A 24,813-nucleotide genomic window follows, 5' to 3' on the forward strand; every position below is an offset into this window, starting at 1 on the left:
ATCAGCTGATATCTCAAAGTGCTGTACAGAAACCCAGCCTAAAACCCCAAACAGCAAGCAATGCAGGTGTAGAAGCACGGTGGCTAGGAAAAACTCCCTAGAAAGGCCAAAACCTAGGAAGAAACCTAGAGAGGAACCAGGCTATGTGGGGTGGCCAGTCCTCTTCTGGCTGTGCCGGGTGGAGATTATAACAGAACATGGCCAAGATGTTCAAATGTTCATAAATGACCAGCATGGTCGAATAATAATAAGGCAGAACAGTTGAAACTGGAGCAGCAGCATGGCCAGGTGGACTGGGGACAGCAAGGAGTCATCATGTCAGGTAGTCCTAGGGCATGGTCCTAGGGCTCAGGTCAGTTGAAACTGGAACAGCAGCATGGCCAGGTGGACTGGGGACAGCAAGGAGTCATCATGTCAGGTAGTCCTGGGGCATGGTCCTAGGGCTCAGGTCCTCTGAGAGAGAGAAAGAAAGAGAGGAGATAATTAGAGAACGCACACTTAGATTCACACAGGACACCGAATAGGACAGGAGAAGTACTCCAGATATAACAAACTGACCCCAGCCCCCCGACACATAAACTACTGCAGCATAAATACTGGAGGCTGAGACAGGAGGGGCAGGAGACACTGTGGCCCCATCCGAGGACACCCCCGGACAGGGCCAAACAGGAAGGATATAACCCCACCCACTTTGCCAAAGCACAGCCCCCACACCACTAGAGGGATATCTTCAACCACCAACTTACCATCCTGAGACAAGGCTGAGTATAGCCCACAAAGATCTCCGCCACGGCACAACCCAAGGGGGGGGCGCCAACCCAGACAGGATGACCACAACAGTGAATCAACCCACTCAGGTGACGCACCCCCTCCAGGGACGGCATGAGAGAGCCCCAGCAAGCCAGTGACTCAGCCCCTGTAATAGGGTTAGAGGCAGAGAATCCCAGTGGAAAGAGGGGAACCGGCCAGGCAGAGACAGCAAGGGCGGTTCGTTGCTCCAGAGCCTTTCTGTTCACCTTCCCACTCCTGGGCCAGACTACACTCAATCATATGACCCACTGAAGAGATGAGTCTTCAGTAAAGACTTAAAGGTTGAGACCGAGTTTGCGTCTCTGACATGGGTAGGCAGACCGTTCCATAAAAATGGAGCTCTATAGGAGAAAGCCCTGCCTCCAGCTGTTTGCTTAGAAATTCTAGGGACAATTAGGAGGCCTGCGTCTTGTGACCGTAGCGTACGTGTAGGTATGTACGGCAGGACCAAATCAGAGAGATAGGTAGGAGCAAGCCCATGTAATGCTTTGTAGGTTAGCAGTAAAACCTTGAAATCAGCCCTTGCTTTGACAGGAAGCCAGTGTAGAGAGGCTAGCACTAGTCAGGATTCTAGCAGCTGTATTTAGCACTAACTGAAGTTTATTTAGTGCTTTATCCGGGTAGCCGGAAAATAGAGCATTGCAGTAGTCTAACCTAGAAGTGACAAAAGCATGGATTAATTTTTCTGCATCATTTTTGGACAGAAAGTTTCTGATTTTTGCAATGTTACGTAGATGGAAAAAAGCTGTCCTCGAAATGGTCTTGATATGTTCTTCAAAAGAGAGATCAGGGTCCAGAGTAACGCCAAGGTCCTTCACAGTTTTATTTGAGACGACTGTACAACCATTAAGATTAATTGTCAGATTCAACAGAAGATCTCTTTGTTTCTTGGGACCTAGAACAAGCATCTCTGTTTTGTCCGAGTTTAATAGTAGAAAGTTTGCAGCCATCCACTTCCTTATGTCTGAAACACATGCTTCTAGCGAGGGCAATTTTGGGGCTTCACCATGTTTCATTGAAATGTACAGCTGTGTGTCATCCGCATAGCAGTGAAAGTTTACATTATGTTTTCGAATAACATCCCCAAGAGGTAAAATATATAGTGAAAACAATAGTGGTCCTAAAACGGAACCTTGAGGAACACCGAAATTTACAGTTGATTTGTCAGAGGACAAACCATTCACAGAGACAAACTGATATCTTTCCGACAGATAAGATCTAAACCAGGCCAGAACATGTCCGTGTAGACCAATTTGGGTTTCCAATCTCTCCAAAAGAATGTGGTGATCGATGGTATCAAAAGCAGCACTAAGGTCTAGGAGCACGAGGACAGATGCAGAGCCTCGGTCCGATGCCATTAAAATGTCATTTACCACCTTCACAAGTGCCGTCTCAGTGCTATGATGGGGTCTAAAACCAGACTGAAGCATTTCGTATACATTGTTTGTCTTCAGGAAGGCAGTGAGTTGCTGCGCAACAGCCTTCTCTAAAATTTTTGAGAGGAATGGAAGATTCGATATAGGCCGATAGTTTGTTATATTTTCTGGGTCAAGGTTTGGCTTTTTCAAGAGAGGCTTTATTACTGCCACTTTTAGTGAGTTTGGTACACATCCAGTGGATAGAGAGCCGTTTATTATGTTCAACATAGGAGGGCCAAGCACAGGAAGCAGCTCTTTCAGTAGTTTAGTTGGAATAGGGTCCAGTATGCAGCTTGAAGGTTTAGAGGCCATGATTATTTTCATCATTGTGTCAAGAGATATAGTACTAAAACACTTGAGCGTCTCTCTTGATCCTAGGTCCTGGCAGAGTTGTGCAGACTCGGGACAACTGAGGTTTGGAGGAATACGCAGGTTTAAAGAGGAGTCCGTAATTTGCTTTCTAATAATCATAATCTTTTCCTCAAAGAAGTTCATGAATTTATCACTGCTAAAGTGAAAGTCATCCTCTCTTGGGGAATGCTGCTTTTTAGTTAGCTTTGCGACAGTATCAAAAAGGAATTTCGGATTGTTCTTATTTTCCTCAATTAAGTTAGAAAAATAGGATGATCGAGCAGCAGTAAGGGCTCTTCGGTACTGCACGGTACCGTTCTTCCAAGCTAGTCGGAAGACTTCAAGTTTGGTGTGGCGCCATTTCCGTTCCAATTTTCTGGAAGCTTACTTCAGAGCTCGGGTATTTTCTGTGTACCAGGGAGCTAGTTTCTTATGATAATTTTTTTTTGTTTTTAGGGGTGCAACTGCATCTAGGGTATTGCACAAGGTTAAATTGAGATCCTCAGTCTGGCGTCCTTGGGTAGGCAGAGGGAGTCTGGAAGGGCATCAAGGAATCTTTGTGTTGTCTGTGAATTTATAGCACGACTTTTGATGTTCCTTGGTTGGGGTCTGAGCAGATTATTTGTTGCAATTGCAAACGTAATAAAATGGTGGTCCGATAGTCCCGGATTATGAGGAAAAACATTAAGATCCACCACATTTATTCCATGGGACAAAACTAGGTCCAGCGTATGACTGTGACAGTGAGTGGGTCCAGAGACATATTGGACAAAACCCACTGAGTCGATGATGGCTCCGAAAGCCTTTTGGAGTGGGTCTGTGGACTTTTCCATGTGAATATTAAAGTCACCAAAGATTAGAATATTATCTGCTATGACTACAAGGTCCGATAGGAATTCAGGGAACTCAGTGAGAAACGCTGTATATGGCCCAGGAGGCCTGTAAACAGTAGCTATAAAAAGTGATTGAGTAGGCTGCATAGATTTCATGACTAGAAGCTCAAAAGACGAAAACGTCATTTTTTTTTTGTAAATTGAAATTTGCTATCGTAAATGTTAGCAACACCTCCGCCTTCGCGGGATGCACGGGGGATATGGTCACTAGTGCAGCCAGGAGGTGAGGCCTAATTTAAAACAGTAAATTCATCAGGCTTAAGCCATGTTTCAGTCAGGCCAATCACATCAAGATTATGATCAGTGATTAGTTCATTGACTATAATTGCCTTTGAAGTAAGGGATCTAACATTAAGTAGCCCTATTTTGAGATGTGAGGTATCATGATCTCTTTCAGTAATGACAGGAATGGAGGTGGTCTTTATCCTAGTGAGATTGCTAAGGCGAACACCGCCATGTTTAGTTTTGCCCAACCTAGGTCGAGGCACAGACACGGTCTCAATGGTGATAGCTGAGCTGACCACACTGACTGTGCTAGTGGCAGACTCCACTATGCTGGCAGGCTGGCTAACAGCCTGCTGCCTGGCCTGCACCCTATTTCATTGTGGAGCTAGAGGAGTTAGAGCCCTGTCTATGTTGGTAGATAAGATGAGAGCACCCCTCCAGCTAGGATGGAGTCCGTCACTCCTCAGCAGGTCAGGCTTGGTCCTGTTTGTGGGTGAGTCCCAGAAAGAGGGCCAATTATCTACAAATTCTAACTTTTGGGAGGGGCAGAAAACAGTTTTCAACCATCGATTGAGTTGTGAGACTCTGCTGTAGAGCTCATCACTCCCCCTAACTGGGAGGGGGCCAGAGACAATTACTCGATGCCGACACATCTTTCTAGCTGATATGCACGCAGAAGCTATGTTGCGCTTGGTGATCTCTGACTGTTTCATCCTAACATCGTTGGTGCCGACGTGGATAACAATATCTCTATACTCTCTACACTCGCCAGTTTTAGCTTTAGCCAGCACCATCTTCAGATTAGCCTTAACGTCGGTAGCCCTGCCCCCGGGTAAACAGTGTATGATCGCTGGATGATTCGCTTTAAGTCTAATACTGCGGGTAATGGAGTCGCCAATGACTAGAGTTTTCAATTTGTCAGAGCTAATGGTGGGAAGCTTCGGCGTCTCAGACCCCGTAACGGGAGGAGTAGAGACCAGAGAAGAATCGGCCTCTGACTCCGACCCGCTGCTTAATGGGGAAAACCGGTTGAAAGTTTCTGTCGGCTGAATGAGCGACACCGGTTGAGCGTTCCTACAGCATTTCCTTCCAGAAACCGTGAGAAAGTTGTCCGGCTGCGGGGACTGTGCCAGGGGATTTATACTACTATCTGTACTTACTGGTGGCACAGACGCTGTTTCATCCTTTCCTACACTGAAATTACCCTTGCCTAACGATTGCGTCTGAAGCTGGGCTTGCAGCACAGCGGCTGCAATTAGAAGGCATCATGTTAATGTTACTACTTAGCTTCGGCTGTTGGAGGTCCTGACGAATCGTGTCCAGATAAAGCGTCCGGAGTGAAAAAGTTGAGGAAAAAATAAATAAATATATGAACGGTAATTAAAAAGTGAAAACCGTAAAGTTGTCAGGTAGCAAAACAGATTGGCAACAAAACGCACAGCAACTCGAAAACAAGCCTGCAAGTTGTGACCTAGAATACCTCACAATCAAATTCTGACCATATTTTCTCCCAAGATAATTTTCTTTGGTTATAGTCACAGCCATGTGTATTCCCCCTCAAGCCGATACCACGACGGCCCTCAAGGAACTTCACTGGACTTTATTCAAACTGTAAACCATTTATCCTGAGGCCGCTTTGCTTGTAAACTGGGGATTTTAACAAAGCAAATTTAAGGAAAACGCTACCGAAGTTCTTTCAACACATTGCATGTAGTACACGCTAGGGTAAAACATTGGACCACTGCTACTCAACTTTACGAAATGCATACAAGGCCCTCCCCCGCCCTCCATTTGGCAAATCTGATCACGACTCCATTTTGCTCCTCCTTTCCTATTCGTCAGAAACTCAAACAGGAAGTACCTGTGCTAAGGTCTATTCAACGCTGGTCTGACCAATTGGAATCCATGCTTCAAGATTGTTTTGAACACGCGGACTGGGATATGTACCGGGTAGCCGCTTATTTGTCACATGTGCCAAATACAACAGGTGTAGACCTTACAGTGAAATGCTTACAGGCCCTTAACCAACAATGCAGTTTTAAGAAAATACCACCCAAGAAGTAAGCGATAAGAATAACAAATCATTAAAGAGCAGCAATAATTAACAATAGCGGGGTTATATACAGGGGGTACCGGTACAGAATCAATATGTTAATGTGCGGGGGCACCGGTGTCGAGGTAATTATGTACATGTAGGTAGAGTTATTAAATTGGCTATGCATTAGATAATAACAGAGAGTTGCCAAAGCGTAGGGGGGGGGGGGGGTGCAATTAGTCTGGGTAGCCATTTGAATAGCTGTTTAGGAGTCTTATGGCTTGGGGTAGAAGCTGTTTAGAAGCCTCTTGGACCTAGACTTGGTGCTCCAGTACTGCTTGCCGTGCAGTCGTTCACCATTTTTAGGGCCTTCCTCTCACACCGCCCGGTATAGATGTCCTGGATGGCTGGAAGCTTGGCCCCGGTGATGTACTGGGCCGTACGCATTACCCTCTGTAGAGCCTTGCAGTCGGAGGACAAGCAGTTGCCATACCAGGCAGTGATGCAACCCGTCAGGATGCTCTCGATGGTGCAGCTGTAAAAACTTTTGAGGATCTGAGGACCTATGCCAAATCTTTTCAGTCTCCTGAAGGGGAATAGGTTTTGTTGTGCCCTCTTCACAACTGTCTTGGTGTGCTTCGACCATGTTAGTTTGTTGGTGATGTGGATGCCAAGGAACTTGAAGCTCTCAACCTGCTCTACTACTGCCCGTCGATGAGAATGGGGGCGTGCTCAGTCCTCCTTTTCCTGTAGTCCGCAATCATCTCCTTTGTTTTGTTCACGTTGAGGGAGAGGTTATTGTCCTTGCACCACACGGTCGGGTCTCTGACCTCCTCCCCTATATGCCTACCAAAAATAATGATGGTGTTGGAGTCGGGCCTGCCCGGAGGGGCCCCCGTGTTGAGGATCAGCGTGGCGGATGTGTTGTTACCTACCCTTACCATCTGGGGGCGGCCCATCAGGAAGTCCAGGATCCAGTTGCAGATGGAGGTGTTTAGTCTCAGGGTCCTTAGCTTAGTGATGAGCTTTGAGGGCACAATGGACAAGGGTCCTTAGAGATGAGCTTTGAGGGCACAATTTTTTCCCCATTCTGTTTACACATTTAACATGCTGATGGAAATTAGGCTAAACGGATTTAAGTTTCCCTGCATTAAAGTCCCCGGCCACTAGGAGCGCCGCCTCTGGATGAGCGTTTTTCTGTTTGCTTATGGCGGAATACAGCTCATTGAGTGTGGTTTTAGTGCCAGCCTCGGTCTGTGGTGGTATGTAGACAGCTACAAAAAATACAGAAACTCTCTAGGTAGATAATGTGGTCTACAGCATATCATGACATACTCTACCTCATGCGAGAAAATCCGTGAGACTTCCTTATATATCGTGCACCAGCCATGGTTTACAAATATGCATAGGCCCCCGCCCCGTGTCTTACCAGAGGCTGCTGTTCTATCCTGCTGATAGAGTGTATAACCCACCAGCTGTATGTTCTTAATGTCGTTTTTAATGTCCTGTTGGTAGGATATTCGTCCTTTCAGTTGGTCGCATTTATGTTCCAGCAATTGAACGTTATCTAGCAGAACGGAAGGCAAGGGCAAGGGCATCCTGATCTCTTTCTGCGAAACTTATGTTTCCTTTTCCAGCGAATCACGGGGATCTGGGCCTGGTCGGGTGTCTAGTATATCCCTCGCATCCGACTCTTGAATAAGAACTCCTCATACAATTTGAGGTGAGTAATCCAGTTTTGATGTTCAGGAGCTCTTTTCGGTCATAAGAGATGGTAGCAGCAACATTATGTCCAAAAGTTACGAACAACGTAAAAAAAACGTTTTTTAAAAACGTAAAAACGTTTTTTTTATTTTTTATAGCATGGTTGGTTAATTAAGAGCCAATTAAACGGCAGCCCTCCCCTCTGGTGCCATCTTAATAATCACTGCTACCTTACCTTACCTGACACCCTACACCCACTTCAATTTGCTTACTGCCCTATTAGATCCACCGACGATGCAATCAAAATCGTACTGCATATTGCCCTATCCCATCTGGACAAATCAAATCAAATTTTATTGCTGACATACACATAAACTCAGCAAAAAAAGAAACGTCTTCTCACTGTCAACTACGTTTATTTTCAGCAAACTTAACATGTGTAAATATTTGTATGAACATAACAGGATTCAACAACTGAGACATAAAATGAAAAAGTTCCACAGACACGTGACTAACAGAAATTGAATAATGTGTCCCTGAACAAAGGGGGGGGGGGGGGGGGGGTCAAAATCAAAGTAAAAGTCAGTATCTGGTGTGGCCACCAGCTGCATTTAGTACTGCAGTGCGTCTCCTCCTCATGGACTGCACCAGTTCTTGCTGTGAGATGTTACCCCACTCTTCCACCAAGACACCTGCATGTTCTCTGACATTTCTGGGGGAATGGCCCTAGCTCTCCACCTCCCATCCAAAAGGTCCTAGACGTGCTCAATGGGATTGAGATCCGGGCTTTTCGCTGGCCATGGCAGAGCACTGACATTCCTGTCTTGCAGGAAATCACTCACAGAACGAGCAGTATGGCTGGTGGCATTGTCATGCCGGAGGGTAATGTCAGGATGAGCCTGCAGGAAGGGTACCACATGAGGTTGGAGGATGTCTTCCCTGTAACACACAGCGTTGAGATTGCCTGCAATGACAACAAGCTCAGTCCGATGATGCTGTGACACACCACCCCAGACCATGACGGACCCGCCACCTCTAAATCAATCCCAGTCCAGAGTACATGCTTCGGTGTAAACGCTCATTCCTTATAAATAAACAGAAACCGCAAATCCGACCATCACCCTGGTGAGACAAAACCGCGACTCGTCAGAGTAGAGCACTTTTTTCCAGTTCTGTCTGGCCCAACGACGGTGGGTTTGTGCCAATAGGCGATGTTGTTGCCGCTGATGTCTGGTGAGGACCTGCCTTACAATAGGCCTACAATCCCTCAGTCCAGCCTCTCTCAACCCATTGCGTACAGTCTGAGCACTGATGGAGGGATTGTGCGTTCCTGGTGTAACTCGGGCAGTTGTTGTTGACATCCTGTACCTGTCCCACAGGTGTGATGGTCGGATGTACCGATCCTGTGCAGGTGGTCGACCACTGCAAGGATGATCAGTTGTCCGTTCTGTCTCCCTGTAGCGCTGTTTTGGGCGTCTCACAGTACAGACCTTGCAATTTATTTGCCTGGTCATATCTGCAGTCCTCATGCCTCCTTGCAGCATGCCTAAGGCACTTTCAAGCAGATGAGCAGGGACCCTGGGCATCTTTCTTTTGGTGTTTTTCAGAGTCAGTAAAAAGGCCTCTTTAGTGTCCTTAATTGCCTATCGTCTGTAAGCTGTTAGTGTCTTAATGACCCATCCACAGGTTCATGTTCATGAACAAAAATGGGAAACAGTGTTTAAACCCTTTACAATGAAGATCTGTGAAGTTATTTGGATTTTTACAAATTATCTTTGAAAGACAGGGTCCTGAAAAAGGGCTGTTTTTTTGCTGAGTTTATTTAGCAGATGTTATTATGGGTATAGCAAAATGCTTGTGCAAAGTTGCTTAGGAGCTAGAAGTAAAGCTTCCATATATGTCAGCACCATCTTTCAATCTAGTGACTAGGAATACCTCCGGAGGAATGCTGTTCATTGACAATAGTTCAGCCTTTTTTGTTTTTTTGTATTTTATTTGGATCCCCATTAGCTGTTGCAAAAGCAGTAGCTACTCTTACTGGGGTCCACACAAAACATGAAACATAATACAGAATGACATAATACAGAACATCAATAGCTAACAGCTCAAGGACAGAACTACATACATTTTTTTAAAGGCACACATAGACTACATATCAATGCATACACACAAACTATCTAGGTCAAATAGGGGAGAGGCGTTGTGCCGCAATGTTACTTTATCTGTTTTTTGAAACCAGGTTTGCTGTTTATTTGAGCAATATGAGATCCAATAAGGGCTCTATATAATACGTTACAGTTTCTTGATTTTGTTCTTGATTTGGGGACTGTGAAAAGACCCCTAGTGTCATGTCTTGTGGGAGAAGTGTGTGTGTCAGAGCTGTATGTAAGTTGACTATGCAAACAATTTGGGATTTTCAACACATTCCTGTTTCTTTTAAAAAGAAGAAGTGATGCAGTCAGTCTCATCTCAACTCTTAGCCAAGAGAGATTGGCATGCATAGTATTTATATCAGCCCTCTGATTACAATTAAGAGCAAAACGTGCCGCTCTGTTCTGGGCCAGCTGCATCTTCACTAGGTCTTTCCTTGCAGCACTGGACCACACGACTGAACAATAATCAAGATTAGCCAAAACTAGGGCCTGCAGAACTTGTTTTTTTACACCACACTCCAAAAAGCATCTTTATTACGGAGAGACCTCTCCCCATCTTTACAACCATTGGATCTACAGTTGAAGTCGGAAGTTTACATACACTTAGGTTGGAGTCAAACCTCTCTGGGATATGTGGGACGGTAGCGTCCCACCTCGCCAACAGCCAGTGAAATTGCAGGGCACCAAATTCAAAACAACAGAAATCCCATAATTAAAATTCCTCAAACATACAAGTATTTTACACCATTTTCAAGATAAACTTGTTGTAAATCCATCCACAGTGTCTGATTTCAAAAAGGCATTACGATGAAAGCACACCAAAAGATTATGTTAGGTCAGTACCCAGTCACAGAAAAACACAGCCATTTTTTCCAGCCAAAGAGAGGAGTCACAAAAAGCAGAAATAGAGATAAAATGAGTCACTAACCTTTGATGATCTTCATCAAATGACACTCATAGGACTTCATGTTGCACAATACATATATTGTGTTCGATAAAGTTCATACTTATATCCAAAAATCTCAGTTTACATTGGCGCGTTATGTTCAGTAGTTCCAAAACATCCGGTGATTTTGCAGAGAGCCACATCAATTTACAGAAATACTCATCATAAACTTTGATAAAAGATACAAATGCTATGCATGGAATTTTAGATCAACTTCTCCTTCTAGAGTGTAGGTGGCAGGATTTTCGTTTTTGAAACTGCCCATTTCTCAGGCCCAGAAACTAGAATATGCAGATAATTGTCAGATTATGATAGAAAACACTCTAAAGTTTTCAAAACTGTAAAAATATTGTCTGTGAGTATAACAGAACTGACATTGAAAGCTCCATGTTCCATAGCCTGCCTTTGCTCCATTTAAAGGGATAACCAGATTCCTTTTGCTATGGCTTCCTCAAGGTGTCAACAGTCTTTAGACATAGTTTCAGGCTTTATTTAGAAAAATTAGCGAGAAAGATTACATTGCGTCAGTGGATAGCTGGGTGTTTGCAGAGTTTTGCTTGCGCCACAGAGTGGGGCAGCCATTGTCTCTCTCTCTCCTATTGAAAAAGCAACAGTCTGAGGATTGATTATAAAAAACATTTGACATGTTTCTGTGGACATTACGGATACTATTTGGAATTTTTGTCTGCGATGTCGTGACCGCTCGAGCCTGTCGATTTCTGAACATAACGCGCCAAACAAATGGAAGTATTTTGGATATAAAATAATCTTTATGGAACAAAAGGAACATTTATTGTGTAACTGGGAGTCTGAGTGCAAACATCCGAAGATCATCAAAGATAAGCGATTTAATCTATTGCTTTTCTGACTTTCGTGACTAATCTACTTGGCTGCTAGGTGTTTGTAATATTTTGTCTACTGAGAGAGATGTTCTTACATAAACGCTTGTTATGCTTTTGCCGAAAAGCTGTATTGAAATCTGACATGCCAGGTGGATTAACAACAACCTAAACTGTGTTTTGCTATATTGCACATGTGATTTCATGAAAATGTAATATGTTTAGTAATTTAATTTGAATTTGGCGCGCTGCAATTCAGCGGGTGTTGATGAAAATGATCCGGTTAACGGGATGGGTGCGTCAAGAAGTTAATGCAACCGCTGTGTCAGATTTCAAATAAACGTTACGGAAAAAGCTAACCCTGCAATAATCTGAGTATGGCGCTCAGACACAAAAACAAGCCATGCAGATACCAGCCATGTTGTGGAGTCAACAGAAGTAAGAAATAGCATTATAAATATTCACTTACCTTTGATGATCTTCATCAGAATGCACTCCCAGGAATCCCAGTTCCACAATAAATGTTGGTTTTGTTCGATAAAGTTCATAATTTATGTCCAAATACCTCCTTTTTTTCACATATTTAGTACACAATCCAAACTCACGAGGCGCGGGCAAGTCCAGGCGAAAGTTCAGACGAAAAGTCATTTTACAGTTCGTAGAAACATGTTAAACAAAGTATAGAATCAATCTTTAGGATGTTTTTATCATAAATCTTCAATAATGTTTCAACTGGAGAATTCCTTTGTCTGTAGAAATGCAATGGAACGCAGCTAACTCTCACGGGAGTGCGCGAGACAGAGCTCATGGCACTCTGCCATGAGACACCTGACTCAATCAGCTCTCATGCCCCGCTCCTCACAGTAGAAGCCTCAAACAAGGTTCTAAAGACTGTTGACATCTAGTGGAAGCCTTAGGAAGTGTAATATGACCCCATAGACACTGTATATTCGATAGGCAATGACTTGAAAAAACTACAAACCTCAGATTTCCCACTTCCTGGTTGGATTTTTCTCAGGTTTTTGGCTGTCATATGAGTTCTGTTATACTCACAGACATCATTCAAATAGTTTTAGAAACTTCCGAGTGTTTTCCATCCAAATCGACGAATTATATGCATATTCTAGCTTCTGGGCCTGAGAAGCAGGTAGTTTACTCTGGGCACCTTATTCATCCAAGCTGCTAAATACTGCCCCCCAGTCCCAAATAGGTTAAAATTCATTTTTCCACCTCTCCACAAATTTCTTGTTTACAAACTATAGTTTTGGCAAGTTGGTTAGAACATCTACTTTGTGCATGACACAAGTCATTTTTCCAACAATTGTTTACAGACATATTGTGGGGTGCTTCGCTGCTGGAGGGACTGTTGCACTTCACAAAATAGATGGCATCATGAGGTAGGAAAATTATGTGGATATACTGAAGCAACATCTCAAGACATTAGTCAGGAAGTTAAAGCTTGGTTGCAAATTGGTCTTCCCAAATGGACAGTGACCCCAAGCATACTTCCAAAGTTGTGGCAAAATGGCTTAAGGACAACAAAGTCAAGGAATTGTGGTCATTACAAAGCCCTGACCTCAATCCTATAAAAGTAGGGGGCCTACAAACCTGACTCAGCTACACCAGTTCTGTCAGGAGGAATGGGCCAAAATTCACCCAACTTATTGTGGGAAGCTTGTGGAAGGCTACCCAAAACGTTTGACTCAAGTGAAACAATTTAAAGGCAATGCTACCAAATACTAATTGAGTGAATGTAAACTTCTGAAATGTGATGAAAGAAATAAAAGCTGAAATAAATTGTTCTCTCCACTATTATTCTGACATTTCACATTCTTAAATTAAAGTGGTAATCGTAACTGACCTCAGACATGGAGTTTTTACAAGGATAAAATGTCAGGAATTGTGAAAAACTGAGTTTAAATGTATTCGGCTAAGGTGTATGTAAACTTCTGACTTTAACTGTATATGTTTTGACAATGACAGTTTACAATTTAAGGTAATGCCAAGTAATTTTGTATCATCAACTTGTTCAACAACCACACCATTCATTACCAGATTTAGCTGAGGTATAGAAGTTAAGGAATGATTTGTACCAAATACAATGTTCAGGGTTTTAGAGATGTTCAGGACCAGGTTATTACTTGCCACCTATTCCAAAACAGACTGCAACCTTTGTTAAGGGTTTTAGTGACTTCATTAGCTATGGTTGATGATGCGTATATGGTTGAATTGTCAACATACATGGATACACATGCTTTGTTTAATTTCAGTGCAGGTCATTGGTAAAACATTTAAAAGAGTAGAGGGCCTAGAGAGCTGCCTGCGGTACACCACACTTTGACATTAGAGAAGCTTCCATTAAAGTAAACCCTCTGAGTTCTATTAGATAGATAGCTCTGAATCCACAATATGGTATTTTTCAACAACAGGTTATGGTCAATGATATCAGACTGCACTGAAATCTAACAGTACAGCTCCCACAATCTTCTTATTATCAGTTTATTTCAACCAATCATCAGTCATTTGTGTCAGTGCAGTACATGTTGAGTGCCCTTCTCTATAAGCAGCTGAATATCTGTCGTTAATTTTTTCCAACAGTTTTCTAAGAGCTGGCTTTTAGAACCAGTAAAGGCCACTTTACCACTCTTGGCTAGCAGAATTACTTTGGCTTCCCTCCAGGCCTGAGAACAAAGACTTTCCTCTATGCTCAGATTCAAAATATGGTAGATAGTAGTGGCTATAGAGTAAGCTACCATCCTCAGTAGTTTTCCATCTAGTTGTCAATGCCAGGAGATTTGTCATCATTGATCGATAACAATAATTTTTCCACCTCTCCCACAATAACTATAAAAAATTCTAACTTGCACTGCTTTTCTTTCATTATTTGTTTTTTTATGCATGAATACAATTGCTCACTGTTCGTGGTTGGCATTTCCTGCCTAAGTTTGCCCACTTTGCAAATGAAATAATCATTAAAATAATTGACAACATCAAATGGTTTTGTGAGGAATAAGCCATCTGATTTGATGAAAGATGGAGTTGAATTTGTCTTTCTGCCCATAATTTAATTTAAATCACTCAAGTTTTTTTTCTCTCCATTATTCTTTATATCATTGATCTTGGCTTCATATTTAAGTTTATTCTTTTTTGTTGTTGAGTTTGGTCACATAATTCCTCAATTTGCAGTAAGTAAGCCAGTCAGATGTGCACCCAGACTTATTAGCCACTCCTTTTGCCCCATCTCTTTCAACCATACAGTTGTTCAATTCATCAATCCATGGAGCCTTAACAGTTCTATGTTTATCAATAATTGGAAGAAGCAATTTCATAAATTCATCAAGTGCAGCTTCTGGCGTCATTAATCACATCAGACCAACAAATATTTTTAACATAATCCACATAAGAGTTAGAGCAAAGTATTTTACACTATTTTTGGCCCAGCTGTTGGAACTTTGGCCTTCCTGGATATAGCTACTATATTGTGATCACCGCATCCAATGGGTTTTGATACAGTTTTAGAACAAGGTTCTACAGCATTTGTAAAAATGTGATCTATACATGTGGATGATCTTGTTCCTGTAGTGTTTGCAAACACCCTGGTAGGTTGATTAATAACCTGAACCAGATTACAGGCACTGGTTACAGTAAGAAGCTTCCTCTTGAGTGGACAGCTTGATGAAAACCAGTCAATATTGAGGTACCCAAGAAAGTAGACCTCTCTGTTTCAATCACATACATTATCAAGCATTTCACACATATTATTTAGATACTGACTGTTAGCTCTTGATCCCTATAGCAACACCCCAAAATAAAATGCTTTAGATTTGCCAAGTGAACCTGTAACCACCACACTTCAATAACACTTGACATATGATCTTCTCTAAGCATTACAGGGATATGGCTCTGAATATAGCCTTCAACACCATAGTACCCTCCAAGCTCATCATTAAGCTCGAGGCCCTGTGTCTGAACCCCACCCTGTGCAACTGGGACCTGGACTTCCTGACGGTCCGCCCCTAGGTGGTGAAGGTACGAAACAACACCTCCACTTCACTGATTCTCAATCAGGGGCCCCACAGGGGTGCATGCTTAGCCCCCTCCTGTACGTCCTGTTCACCCATGACTGCGTGGCCACACGCCTCCAACTCAATCATCAAGTTTGCAGACGACACAACAGTAGCGATCCTGATTACCAATGATGACGAGGCAGCCTACAGGGAAGAGGTGAGGGCCTGGCAGGGTAGTGTCACAAAAATTACCTCTCCCTCAAAGCTAAGGAGCTGATCATGGACTTCAGGAAACAGCAGAGGGAGCACGCCCATATCCACATCAATGGGACCGTAGTAGAGAAGCACCTCTTAATCAGGAGGCTGAAGAAATTTGAATTCGTCCTTAAGACCTTTACAAACTTTTACAGATGCACAATTGAGAGTATCTTGTCGGGCTGTATCACCGAGCTGGTACGGCAACTGCACCGCCCGCAATTGCAGGACTCTCCAGAGGGTGGTGCGGTCTGCCCAACACATCACCGGGGGCAGAATATCTGCCCTCCAGGACACCTACAGCACCCAATTTCACAGGAAGGCCAAAAAGATCATCAAGTACATCAACTACCCGAGCCACGACCTGTTCACCCCGCTATCATTTTGAAGGCGAGGTCAGTAAAGGTGCATCAAAGCTGGGACCGAGAGACTGAAAAACAGCTTCTATCTCAAGGCCAACAGACTGTTAAATAGCCATCACTAGCCGGCTACCACCCGGTTACTCAATCCTGCACCTTAGAGGCTGCTGCCCTGTATACATAGACATGGAATCACTGGCCACTTTAATAATGGAACACTAGTCACTTGAATATAGTTTACATACTGCTTCACTCATCTCATATGTATATACTGTGTTCCATTCTAAGGTATTTTAGTCAATGCCACTCACCTTTATTTAACTAGGCAAGTCAGTTAAGAACAAATTCTTATTTACAATCACAGCCTACCAAAAGACAAAATGCCTCCTGCGGGGATGGGGGCTGGGATTAAAAAACAAAAATATCGGACAAAACACAAATCATGACAAGAGAGACAACACTACATATAGAGAGACCTAAGATGACAACATAGCATGTCAGCAACTCATGACAACACAGCATAATGACAACAACATGGTGGCAACACAACATGGCAGCAGCACAACATGGTAGCAGCACAAAACAGGGTACAAACATTGTTGGGCACAGACAACAGCACAAAGGGCAAGAAGGTAGAGACAACAATACATCACGCAAAGCAGCCACAGCTGTCATTATTAGTGTCCATGATTGAGTCTTTGAATGAAGAGATTGAGATAAAACTGTCCAGTTTGAGTGTTTTTTGGAGCTCGTTCCAGTCGCAAGCTGCAGCGAACTGAAAAGACGAGCGACATTACTTGTCCTAATATTCATATATTTCTTAATTCCATTCTTTTAATTTTAGATTTGTGTCTATTGTTGTGAACTGTTAGATACTGCTGCACTGTTGGAGCTAGGAACACAAGCATATTGCTACACCTGCAATAAAATCAGCTAAATATGTGTATGTGGCCAATAAAATATGATTTGATTTAAGAAGAAGGGAGCAGCTGCAGACCAGAAGACTGTTTCCAAGGCAGCACTGGTCCACAACTGCCTTGTCAGTCGGGTGAGTACTGTTGGTTGGTACTGTATGTGCCTTTAGGTTCCTCTCCATGTGTAGACTTTTGTACTGGCCTGTGTGGTACAGTCTTTCATATGTGTAGTAGTTTGTTGGAATTCAAAGCAATAGAATGCATCTAAGCCACAGATTTTTTTACTTCCTCCATTTTGTACTTGAGCTTTTATAGATGCAGACCTGAAGACATTCAAGCAGCACTTTGAGAGAGAGAGCAGGCATCCCAAGTCTCCAACGGTTCAGTACTGGTTGATGTACAGGCGTTAGTGACCACACACTCTCAAATGGACCTACAGCCGTGGTAAGACTACGCCATCATTCACACACAGTAGACATAGTGTAAACGTCCATGTTGTCAACAAAATGCTGTCCTCAATGCTTATTAAGTTGTATTATGTATGGCTCAATTTGTTGAAATACTGTGATCACTTATTGTCTTTAATGTTGTGAGTCACAGACACACGATGACCACGATTTGAATGCTACAACTGAGACGGAATGACGTCGAGGGACACACACTGAGACTCAAGAGTATTACTGGACATGAATCGTGAATATTTGTGACATCGACCTAAAAGGGGTGTAGAAGGACATCAGCACACAATGTTATGTTGATTCTATGGCCAACTATCTCTCTAGCTACCCCTTATTCCGCAATATGCCTTTTATGTCCCATGGTCCCTCAACTTCCATCACTTTGGAATACTCTGTCTTATCTCTATAAACCCACCCTGCCTTCACCTATTTTCCCTATGCTGCTTCCTTCACTTCTCCTGATTGAATAGCATTTAGACTCAGTAACACGTTTAAAAGTGTTGTTGTGTACTGTTTCTGTTAACTTTTTTACCTGTGTGATGCTGTCCTGCTTATTCTGAGTGAATGCAGTGGTAAATGTACTGCTCAGAATTGACAGCGGAGTCCAAGTGTGTGAATATAGCTGTGTTTATGCATGGCTTCCTTGTTTTGAGTCTGTTAACTGTGTTTCTCATTCTGCTGGACTTGACCTAGTATTTTATATTAAACCTACCGTATGCATCCAGTTGTTTCTCCATTTGTAACTCTCCCACCAAAAATCACAATATGCTTATATTGTGTTGTTGGTTCTGGTCTAATTCCTGTAATGGAAAAGCAAAATAATCTGTGCGCCCTCGGATAGTAATTATAGTTCATATGGTGCTTTTCGATGTCCTAGGTTTGTGCCATTGATGAATAAATAATTTAATCTTTACTTCAAGTCAGATATTTCTATGTTATGTTTGAAATGCATATGTATGCATTGTTTACTATTTAGATTGAATTAAAACAGTGTAATTGTTGGAGTTCAGGTTTTTCAAGTAATTGATGGGTGACTAGGTTCATCCTTGTCAAATAAATATGCTTGTTCATTAGTGATTATGGATACATTCTGCAATGTGTTAATCTGGCTTTAAATCTGTAAAAGAACATGTCAACAAGTTAGTTCTGAATTGTTTTAATACAGCAGTGCATTCTGACACCATGAATTGAAATATATTTCAACTGGCTGAAGAAGGGGGATCTGGTCAAATAAGAGGATTTTGCTTGTGGGCCGTGTTATAACCACGGTGGGCATGGGTTTGTGCAAGGACTGTCAAAGGACTGTCCGATGCGTGTCCACATTCAACAGAGAACACTTCGCCTGGGACCTCATTCATAACTTCTAACCGACATCACTAAAGTGGGTTTATACTTTCATTTTAGTACATCATTTTGCGTTATTTGAACTAATGATAGCTAGCTACCAAGTGAATGGACCGGTTTTGCCAAAAGTAAACGATGTGTAACATCAAGTTTTGCAACAACATCAATGAATGCTTTCAAGCCAATCTACTAAATTTAGACTACAGAAAGAAGTATATAAAACTGATCATGACTAGATTTAAAACTAATTTCACTGCATTTGTTTAGTCAACATACAATAATAGATGTATACTATCAATCACTAAAATGAATTCTTTGAGATTTAGATTTAACAAAATCAGATTAACTGACTCTAGCCTACCCTTTGAACTGCTGATTATATTGTGAAGGTTTCACAGTTTGCTTAAAATACCTGTAAAATTATGCTATCTAAAAGTTGATGAAGTACTCTCTCTCTCTATCAAATTCCCAATGTATTTTTGAGAAAAATAATTTGGTATCAGCATTGCTGGCTTCATCAAACCCTTGTGCTTGGTCTTATATATTTGTTTGAGGTCCTATACATGAGGCCAAATGTACCATATTATCCTGGAGGCATACTTACAGAACACAGACTCATTGTACATTGTACAGTCCCTTTTTTTGCGTGAGTGATATCTTTAAACTTTAAACAATTTGAAATTTGAGAACAAAATCATTGTTTAGCTGTTTTCAATTCTGTGGCTGCATGAAATATCAAACAATAATGTGAATTCAGCAATGCGATTTGTTTACTTAATCTTTGTGGCTCCCTGATGAAACAGTAGCATCCATTACAAGACAAAAAACTACAGGAAATGTATTTCACTACAGACGGTTATTTAATTTGAGAGGCTCAGCAATGTTAGGATTTTGAAAATTGTGTAGTGTACACCCGACATTAGCCAACCTAGAACGTTGTGTTGAATAGATTCCACAATTCAGACTTAAAAGAGTGCTTGACTCATTCTCAACACTGTGTGCACCCATATACGCTCTGAGATCTATGCCCACTGTGATGTATAGCTCCGCCCACTGGGCGAAATGGCATGAAAAGGGTGTGTCCCAATATTGTCTAGGTAGGTAGCTAGGTAACTTGGTTCTTTGTAAACAATTTGCTTAGCATTCATGGAACATTGAAAATATTTGACGGCATAATATTTGACTGCATTGAGTGCATAAATAAGCCAACCAATATTATTTAAATAAATTATGGAACAGTAAATGAAATTGTTCAACATATCTTTTGTTTTGGGTCAAGGTAGCTAGCTTGCTAGCTGACAGCAAAGGTGTCAGCTAGAGATAAAGTGCAGGAGCTTGCAGGGATTTGTAGACTTGCATGATGTCTACTTTGATGCTAATTAAGATTTTCAAATCTGAGAGTAAATAGAGACAAATATATTGACAAAAGTCACCTTGTGTGAGAGAGATTTACACGGTTACCCAAACGTCACATCAGGAAAACCTACATGAAACACAGACCTTGAAGTGGTTCTAAAATCCCCTATGGGAAAAAGGAATGATGAAAAAACGATTGGAACCATGTCCATGTTTGAACGGTTTTATTGTTATTATGATGAGACCTTTGATACCACAAAAAGTGTGTGAAGTGTGTTAGCATCACACAGAGGCAAAATAATCCTACTACTGTAAATACTATGTTTTAAAATGGTCAGGACAAAGTTTGTCTCCAACTGCAGAGAAGAGCAATTCATGTTGGCCAGTACTGTCAAGACAAAGAGCAAAGAGTCTTCTTTTCAAACTTTTTCTAACATGCTACAAGTAGACAAAATGTTTCAAACAGAAACATCTCCTACGGGAAGCCTTCGAGGCCAACCTGCCAATTTTCTCATCTCACACAAACTTTCGCTTTCATAATTGTTTTGCGGGGGGGTCACATTCTGACAATGTCATAATAAGAAATCCCTTCTCAATAAATACATTACCTTAACACATAGACCAGGTATGCAAACATCCCTTTAATAAATCTGATGTTCATCTGCAAGCTTAGTATGGCCACAGCAAGTGTACGGTAAATAACATTGTGTAGTCTTACTCGTTCATCATCAACATTTCTACAGTGCCTTCAGGCCTAGCATGGCGTGCTACATGCGGTTACCATGGGAGTATGTTTCTGCTGATTATGAGAAACAACATGAACCTCTAAGCAACTTAAGGTAGAAGATGCCCCAAAACCAGCAAAAGAAAAGGTTGAGGGTCAAGGCTTTTATCATGAGTGTGGGCTGTGCTTGTCAGTGTGGTCCGATATAGGGCCATTATATTGGCCTAGAATGGTCATTCATTATTAATAGTCTCTGCCGATTGCCTGAGCTGCCCAAAACTGCAATGTCTTCTCTTGAATTTGGACAATTATCCATACGAAATTATTCTTCATCTCTTTTGAAATATTTGACAATTTAAGCATATTTTTGCTCACTTTGCCATTCCAAATGTTATCAGTGGTTGATTCCATCCATCCTGAGATTATAGTTTCATTTGAGTAACATTTTGATGGAAATTACATCTAAAATGCATTCACCTTCAAGGGAGTGGAATCCATCCTAGGATGACAGCTGAGTTTCCACCCAACTAAGCATAATCACAGATGAGGAAAAACAACATTTACTGTTGCACAAGAAGTACTGTGTGCAGGCCCTTTCAGGGTGAAAGAACACCACCATTCTCTCTGTCCCTGGACTTCTTAGGAATAAATAAGTACTTTCATTTGCTATAGTGCTCACCAGGCCGTGTACCCACCAATGTGCTGATATCTTTCATGCTTTGCCTACTGTCAAAATAAATGTAGACTGCATAGCTTGGAAAAATCGCTAGAGCCTTCAAAAAGTACCGCTTTATTACTGAGCCTTCAAAAGTTACATATGCAGACAAATGTTTATTTTCAAACATTTTCAAAATTAACAAGCTGCCCAAAAAAAATCATGTTTCTTGCATGTTTAGTCTAAATTAGAGCAAATTCTTAAATGATGCCATATTCAGAGTTGAGCTCAAGGTCAAGACCTTCATTGACTGGGCTGAGTATCAATGATACTCTAGTTAGCATGCATGTCATTTCCTCCTAGGGAAGTCATATAAAGGTCAGATGAGCCATGCCTACCTAATACAAGGTATCAGCATATCTATGTTGAATATCTCTCCAGGGAACTGAGTGAATAGAGCTATTGATAATTCAGAAAGAAGATGACTGCACATTCAATTAATTGAAGGGCACCATATGCTTAAATCATTTCCTCTGGATTACACAGTCTTACTGTGACTAAAGACTCTTTAAAAGTACTGTAAGTTTCCTAAATATACCTGTGAATTTACTCCTAACCCCCAGGTAATTGAAATGGTAGACTCAGCCATATAGTTAAACATGTAATGTTCCATCGCCCTATATATTGTAGCTTAAAGGCCCACTACGCATTCGAAAAAGAGTCAAACCACAACCCTGCCACTTGGTTTGCTATAAAGTTGAGGGATGTAGAACGTCCTTATATTTTGGGTTATGGTGGGGTTAGACAGTTGCCTAAAGCTCATGGCATGGGGTATTTATAAGTTATATTTGTATATACTGTATAATTCATTTACATTATCCAGAATGTCTGTAAATATCACAGAGTAGGCCTTTTAATTAAGATGAGGCTGTTCAAGCTGATAAACAGCTCTGATGTTATAGTAAGTCTATCATACACAACATGTTGTCACCCTAATCAGCTGGGGGTGTTTTGGAAACAAGTGTTTCACCGAGACGTTCCCCCCTACCTAGCAACCCACGTTAATTAAGAACACATATCTTAGATTTGCTGAGGTCAGCATGAGGGGTTTTAATTAAAAAGCCATTGAGTTCGATGTGGACGTCGTGCAAGCAGACCATGCTCAGGTTGCATCACTGGCTAGATAGAGTTTTAATTAACTCTTATCTTAGCCCAATTTCTTCAGATGGGGTCATCATCATACTTCGCCCACTAACAACCTTATAATAAATTGAACACCGCCTCAGTAAATCCAAGGGACTGTGTGCATGTCAAAACAAACAGTGACCCCTATATCCCTGGCTCTGTCTGCCAAATCAACCCTCATGCATACAAATATGCATATTTCCGTGGATGAAATTAGAAGGGCAATGCTTTGGGTGTGTTAATATGTGATCTGGGATGGAATAACATGCTTATAATAACAATGCGAACTTCTCCTAGCACAGTGATGTGCACTGCATACCCTAGTTCAGGGATCTCCAATCCTGTTCCTGGAGAGCTACCCCCCTGTAGGTTTTTGCTCTAACCTCAGTTGTAACCAACTTGATTCAGTTTATCAACCAGCTAATTATTAGAATCAGGTGCGCTAGATTAGGGTTGGAGGGAAAACCGACAGGTCATCAGCTCTCCAGGAATAGGGTTACTTGCAGCCAAGACCCTGAGGACACATAAGTGCTTATGATAATGCTATGGAACGATGTTTGGGCAGAGCTATTCAACAACCAGCTCATGCCGTACATTGCAAAAACCTATGCATCGTACCTACTGCAGGTATAGGTAACATGTATTTACTCACAAACTTCACTGGGACCAAATATTGTGTAATTTCAACATTGACAGTATGTCTAGGGCTACACATATACATTTCAGGAATGAGCTGCACACACAAAACAAAATCTCTTTCCGATACTATTTAAGCATTAAATCTACACAACGTTTTATAAGTATTTGAAAATAAATTATGAAATATATCTCCAAATACATGCCCCCCCCCCCATCTCTCACACACGCATGTGCAGACACACACGTACAATAGTATAGCTTTCCACTTATACTATTCAGCAGAGCATAGATCATTATTGATATGTTAAAGTGAGTACATGCCAGTTGATTAGCTAAGCGTTCCCAATACAGTATTCAAATAATTGACTGCATTATGTTAATGATTTAGGCAACCCGATTGGCCTATTAATTGTGGTGGTTATTGCCATTATAACGCAGACTAGGATATATAGAAGTATATACACAGCCTATAGATTTATCAATACAAATCGCTTGCTTGATCATCCACTGGGGTAGTAAAAATAGCGGGAGTAGGGATGCTGCGCAGATGGTTCACAGTTGTATAACGCGCGCCTGAGAGCACTGACTAGCCTGCGCAAGGCACACACTCATTATGAAGGAGTGATTTCACTTGATTCCGCGGAGCTGGCTGTCTGGTGGATTTAGTTTATGTAGTCTACTTGACAAATAAGAATACACACCTGATTTCAGAGCATACTTGTTTTAGGTGTCACTGCAGTGTTGTGCTGTAGGCTATCGGCAGAACTACCCAAGTGGAGACTTTGCTGATGCATCTTTGCGCGATCATCCATCTCTTGGCGAGTACAAATAACATACACAGAGCAGGGGAGACAGTCTAGCCTACATCAGCTTTCCGAAAAAACACATCGCCTGTTGTAGCTGCTGGACATTTCTTGGAGATATCCAAGAGTACTGGAGCCGCAGATATTGCCTACTTTATTATATTGAACGATAACACGCCACATTCTCACCTTCTATTTGAGGCAAAGAAATAGAGGTCGACCACCACAACAGCATATTGAGTGGAGTCGAATTGCTGTGGCCGTACCTACTTTGCACCGAGCAAGGAATATTTGACATTCAAGTTTCCGTGGAAGTTGAGCAGTGACGGAAAATGGGCATTTATGGTTATTTTGTGGCGCCTTGGAAATGCCTTATTGTCATCGGTCTAAGACTGCTATTCCTTGTACCTGCAGGAGTGCCAGCGAGGAGCGGGGATTCTTTTTCAAAGGACAACATCACTGTCAGACAAGGGGACAGCGCCGTCTTAAAGTAAGTCATTTAATGTATACCTTATTGGCTTGTTGAATCGTGCCATATTGCGTGGTGGTCTATAGTTAGTCAAAGTGTTTTGGAATTCATTACGGAGTCGTCTTTATATCCACAAATGTACGTTGCAAGCGTGATGTTTAGGTATGTGATAGTGTTATTATTTGTAAGAAATTTAAAAAATAACTATCTCATATATTCATCTAGTTTTTCCTAGCCACCGTGCTTCTACACCTGCATTGCTTGCTGTTTG

General features: G+C 41.9%; 1 protein-coding gene across 2 annotated transcripts in view; it reads left to right on the forward strand.

The window, feature by feature from the left end:
- opcml (opioid binding protein/cell adhesion molecule-like) overlaps positions 1-24,813 on the forward strand; it is a 424,175-nt gene that overhangs the window by 136,280 nt on the left and 263,082 nt on the right. Inside the window, exon 2 of one of the 2 annotated variants that reach the window (XM_020485716.2) lies at positions 24,488-24,563. In XM_020485716.2, the coding sequence (XP_020341305.1) occupies positions 24,488-24,563 (76 nt within the window). Of the gene's footprint in view, positions 1-23,750; positions 24,564-24,813 lie in introns of those variants that run through there. The other variant, XM_020485715.2, reaches the window with a different exon arrangement.

The sequence above is a fragment of the Oncorhynchus kisutch genome, linkage group LG6 (assembly GCF_002021735.2).
Source record: "Oncorhynchus kisutch isolate 150728-3 linkage group LG6, Okis_V2, whole genome shotgun sequence".
In the NCBI taxonomy this organism is placed as follows: Eukaryota; Metazoa; Chordata; class Actinopteri; order Salmoniformes; family Salmonidae; genus Oncorhynchus; species Oncorhynchus kisutch.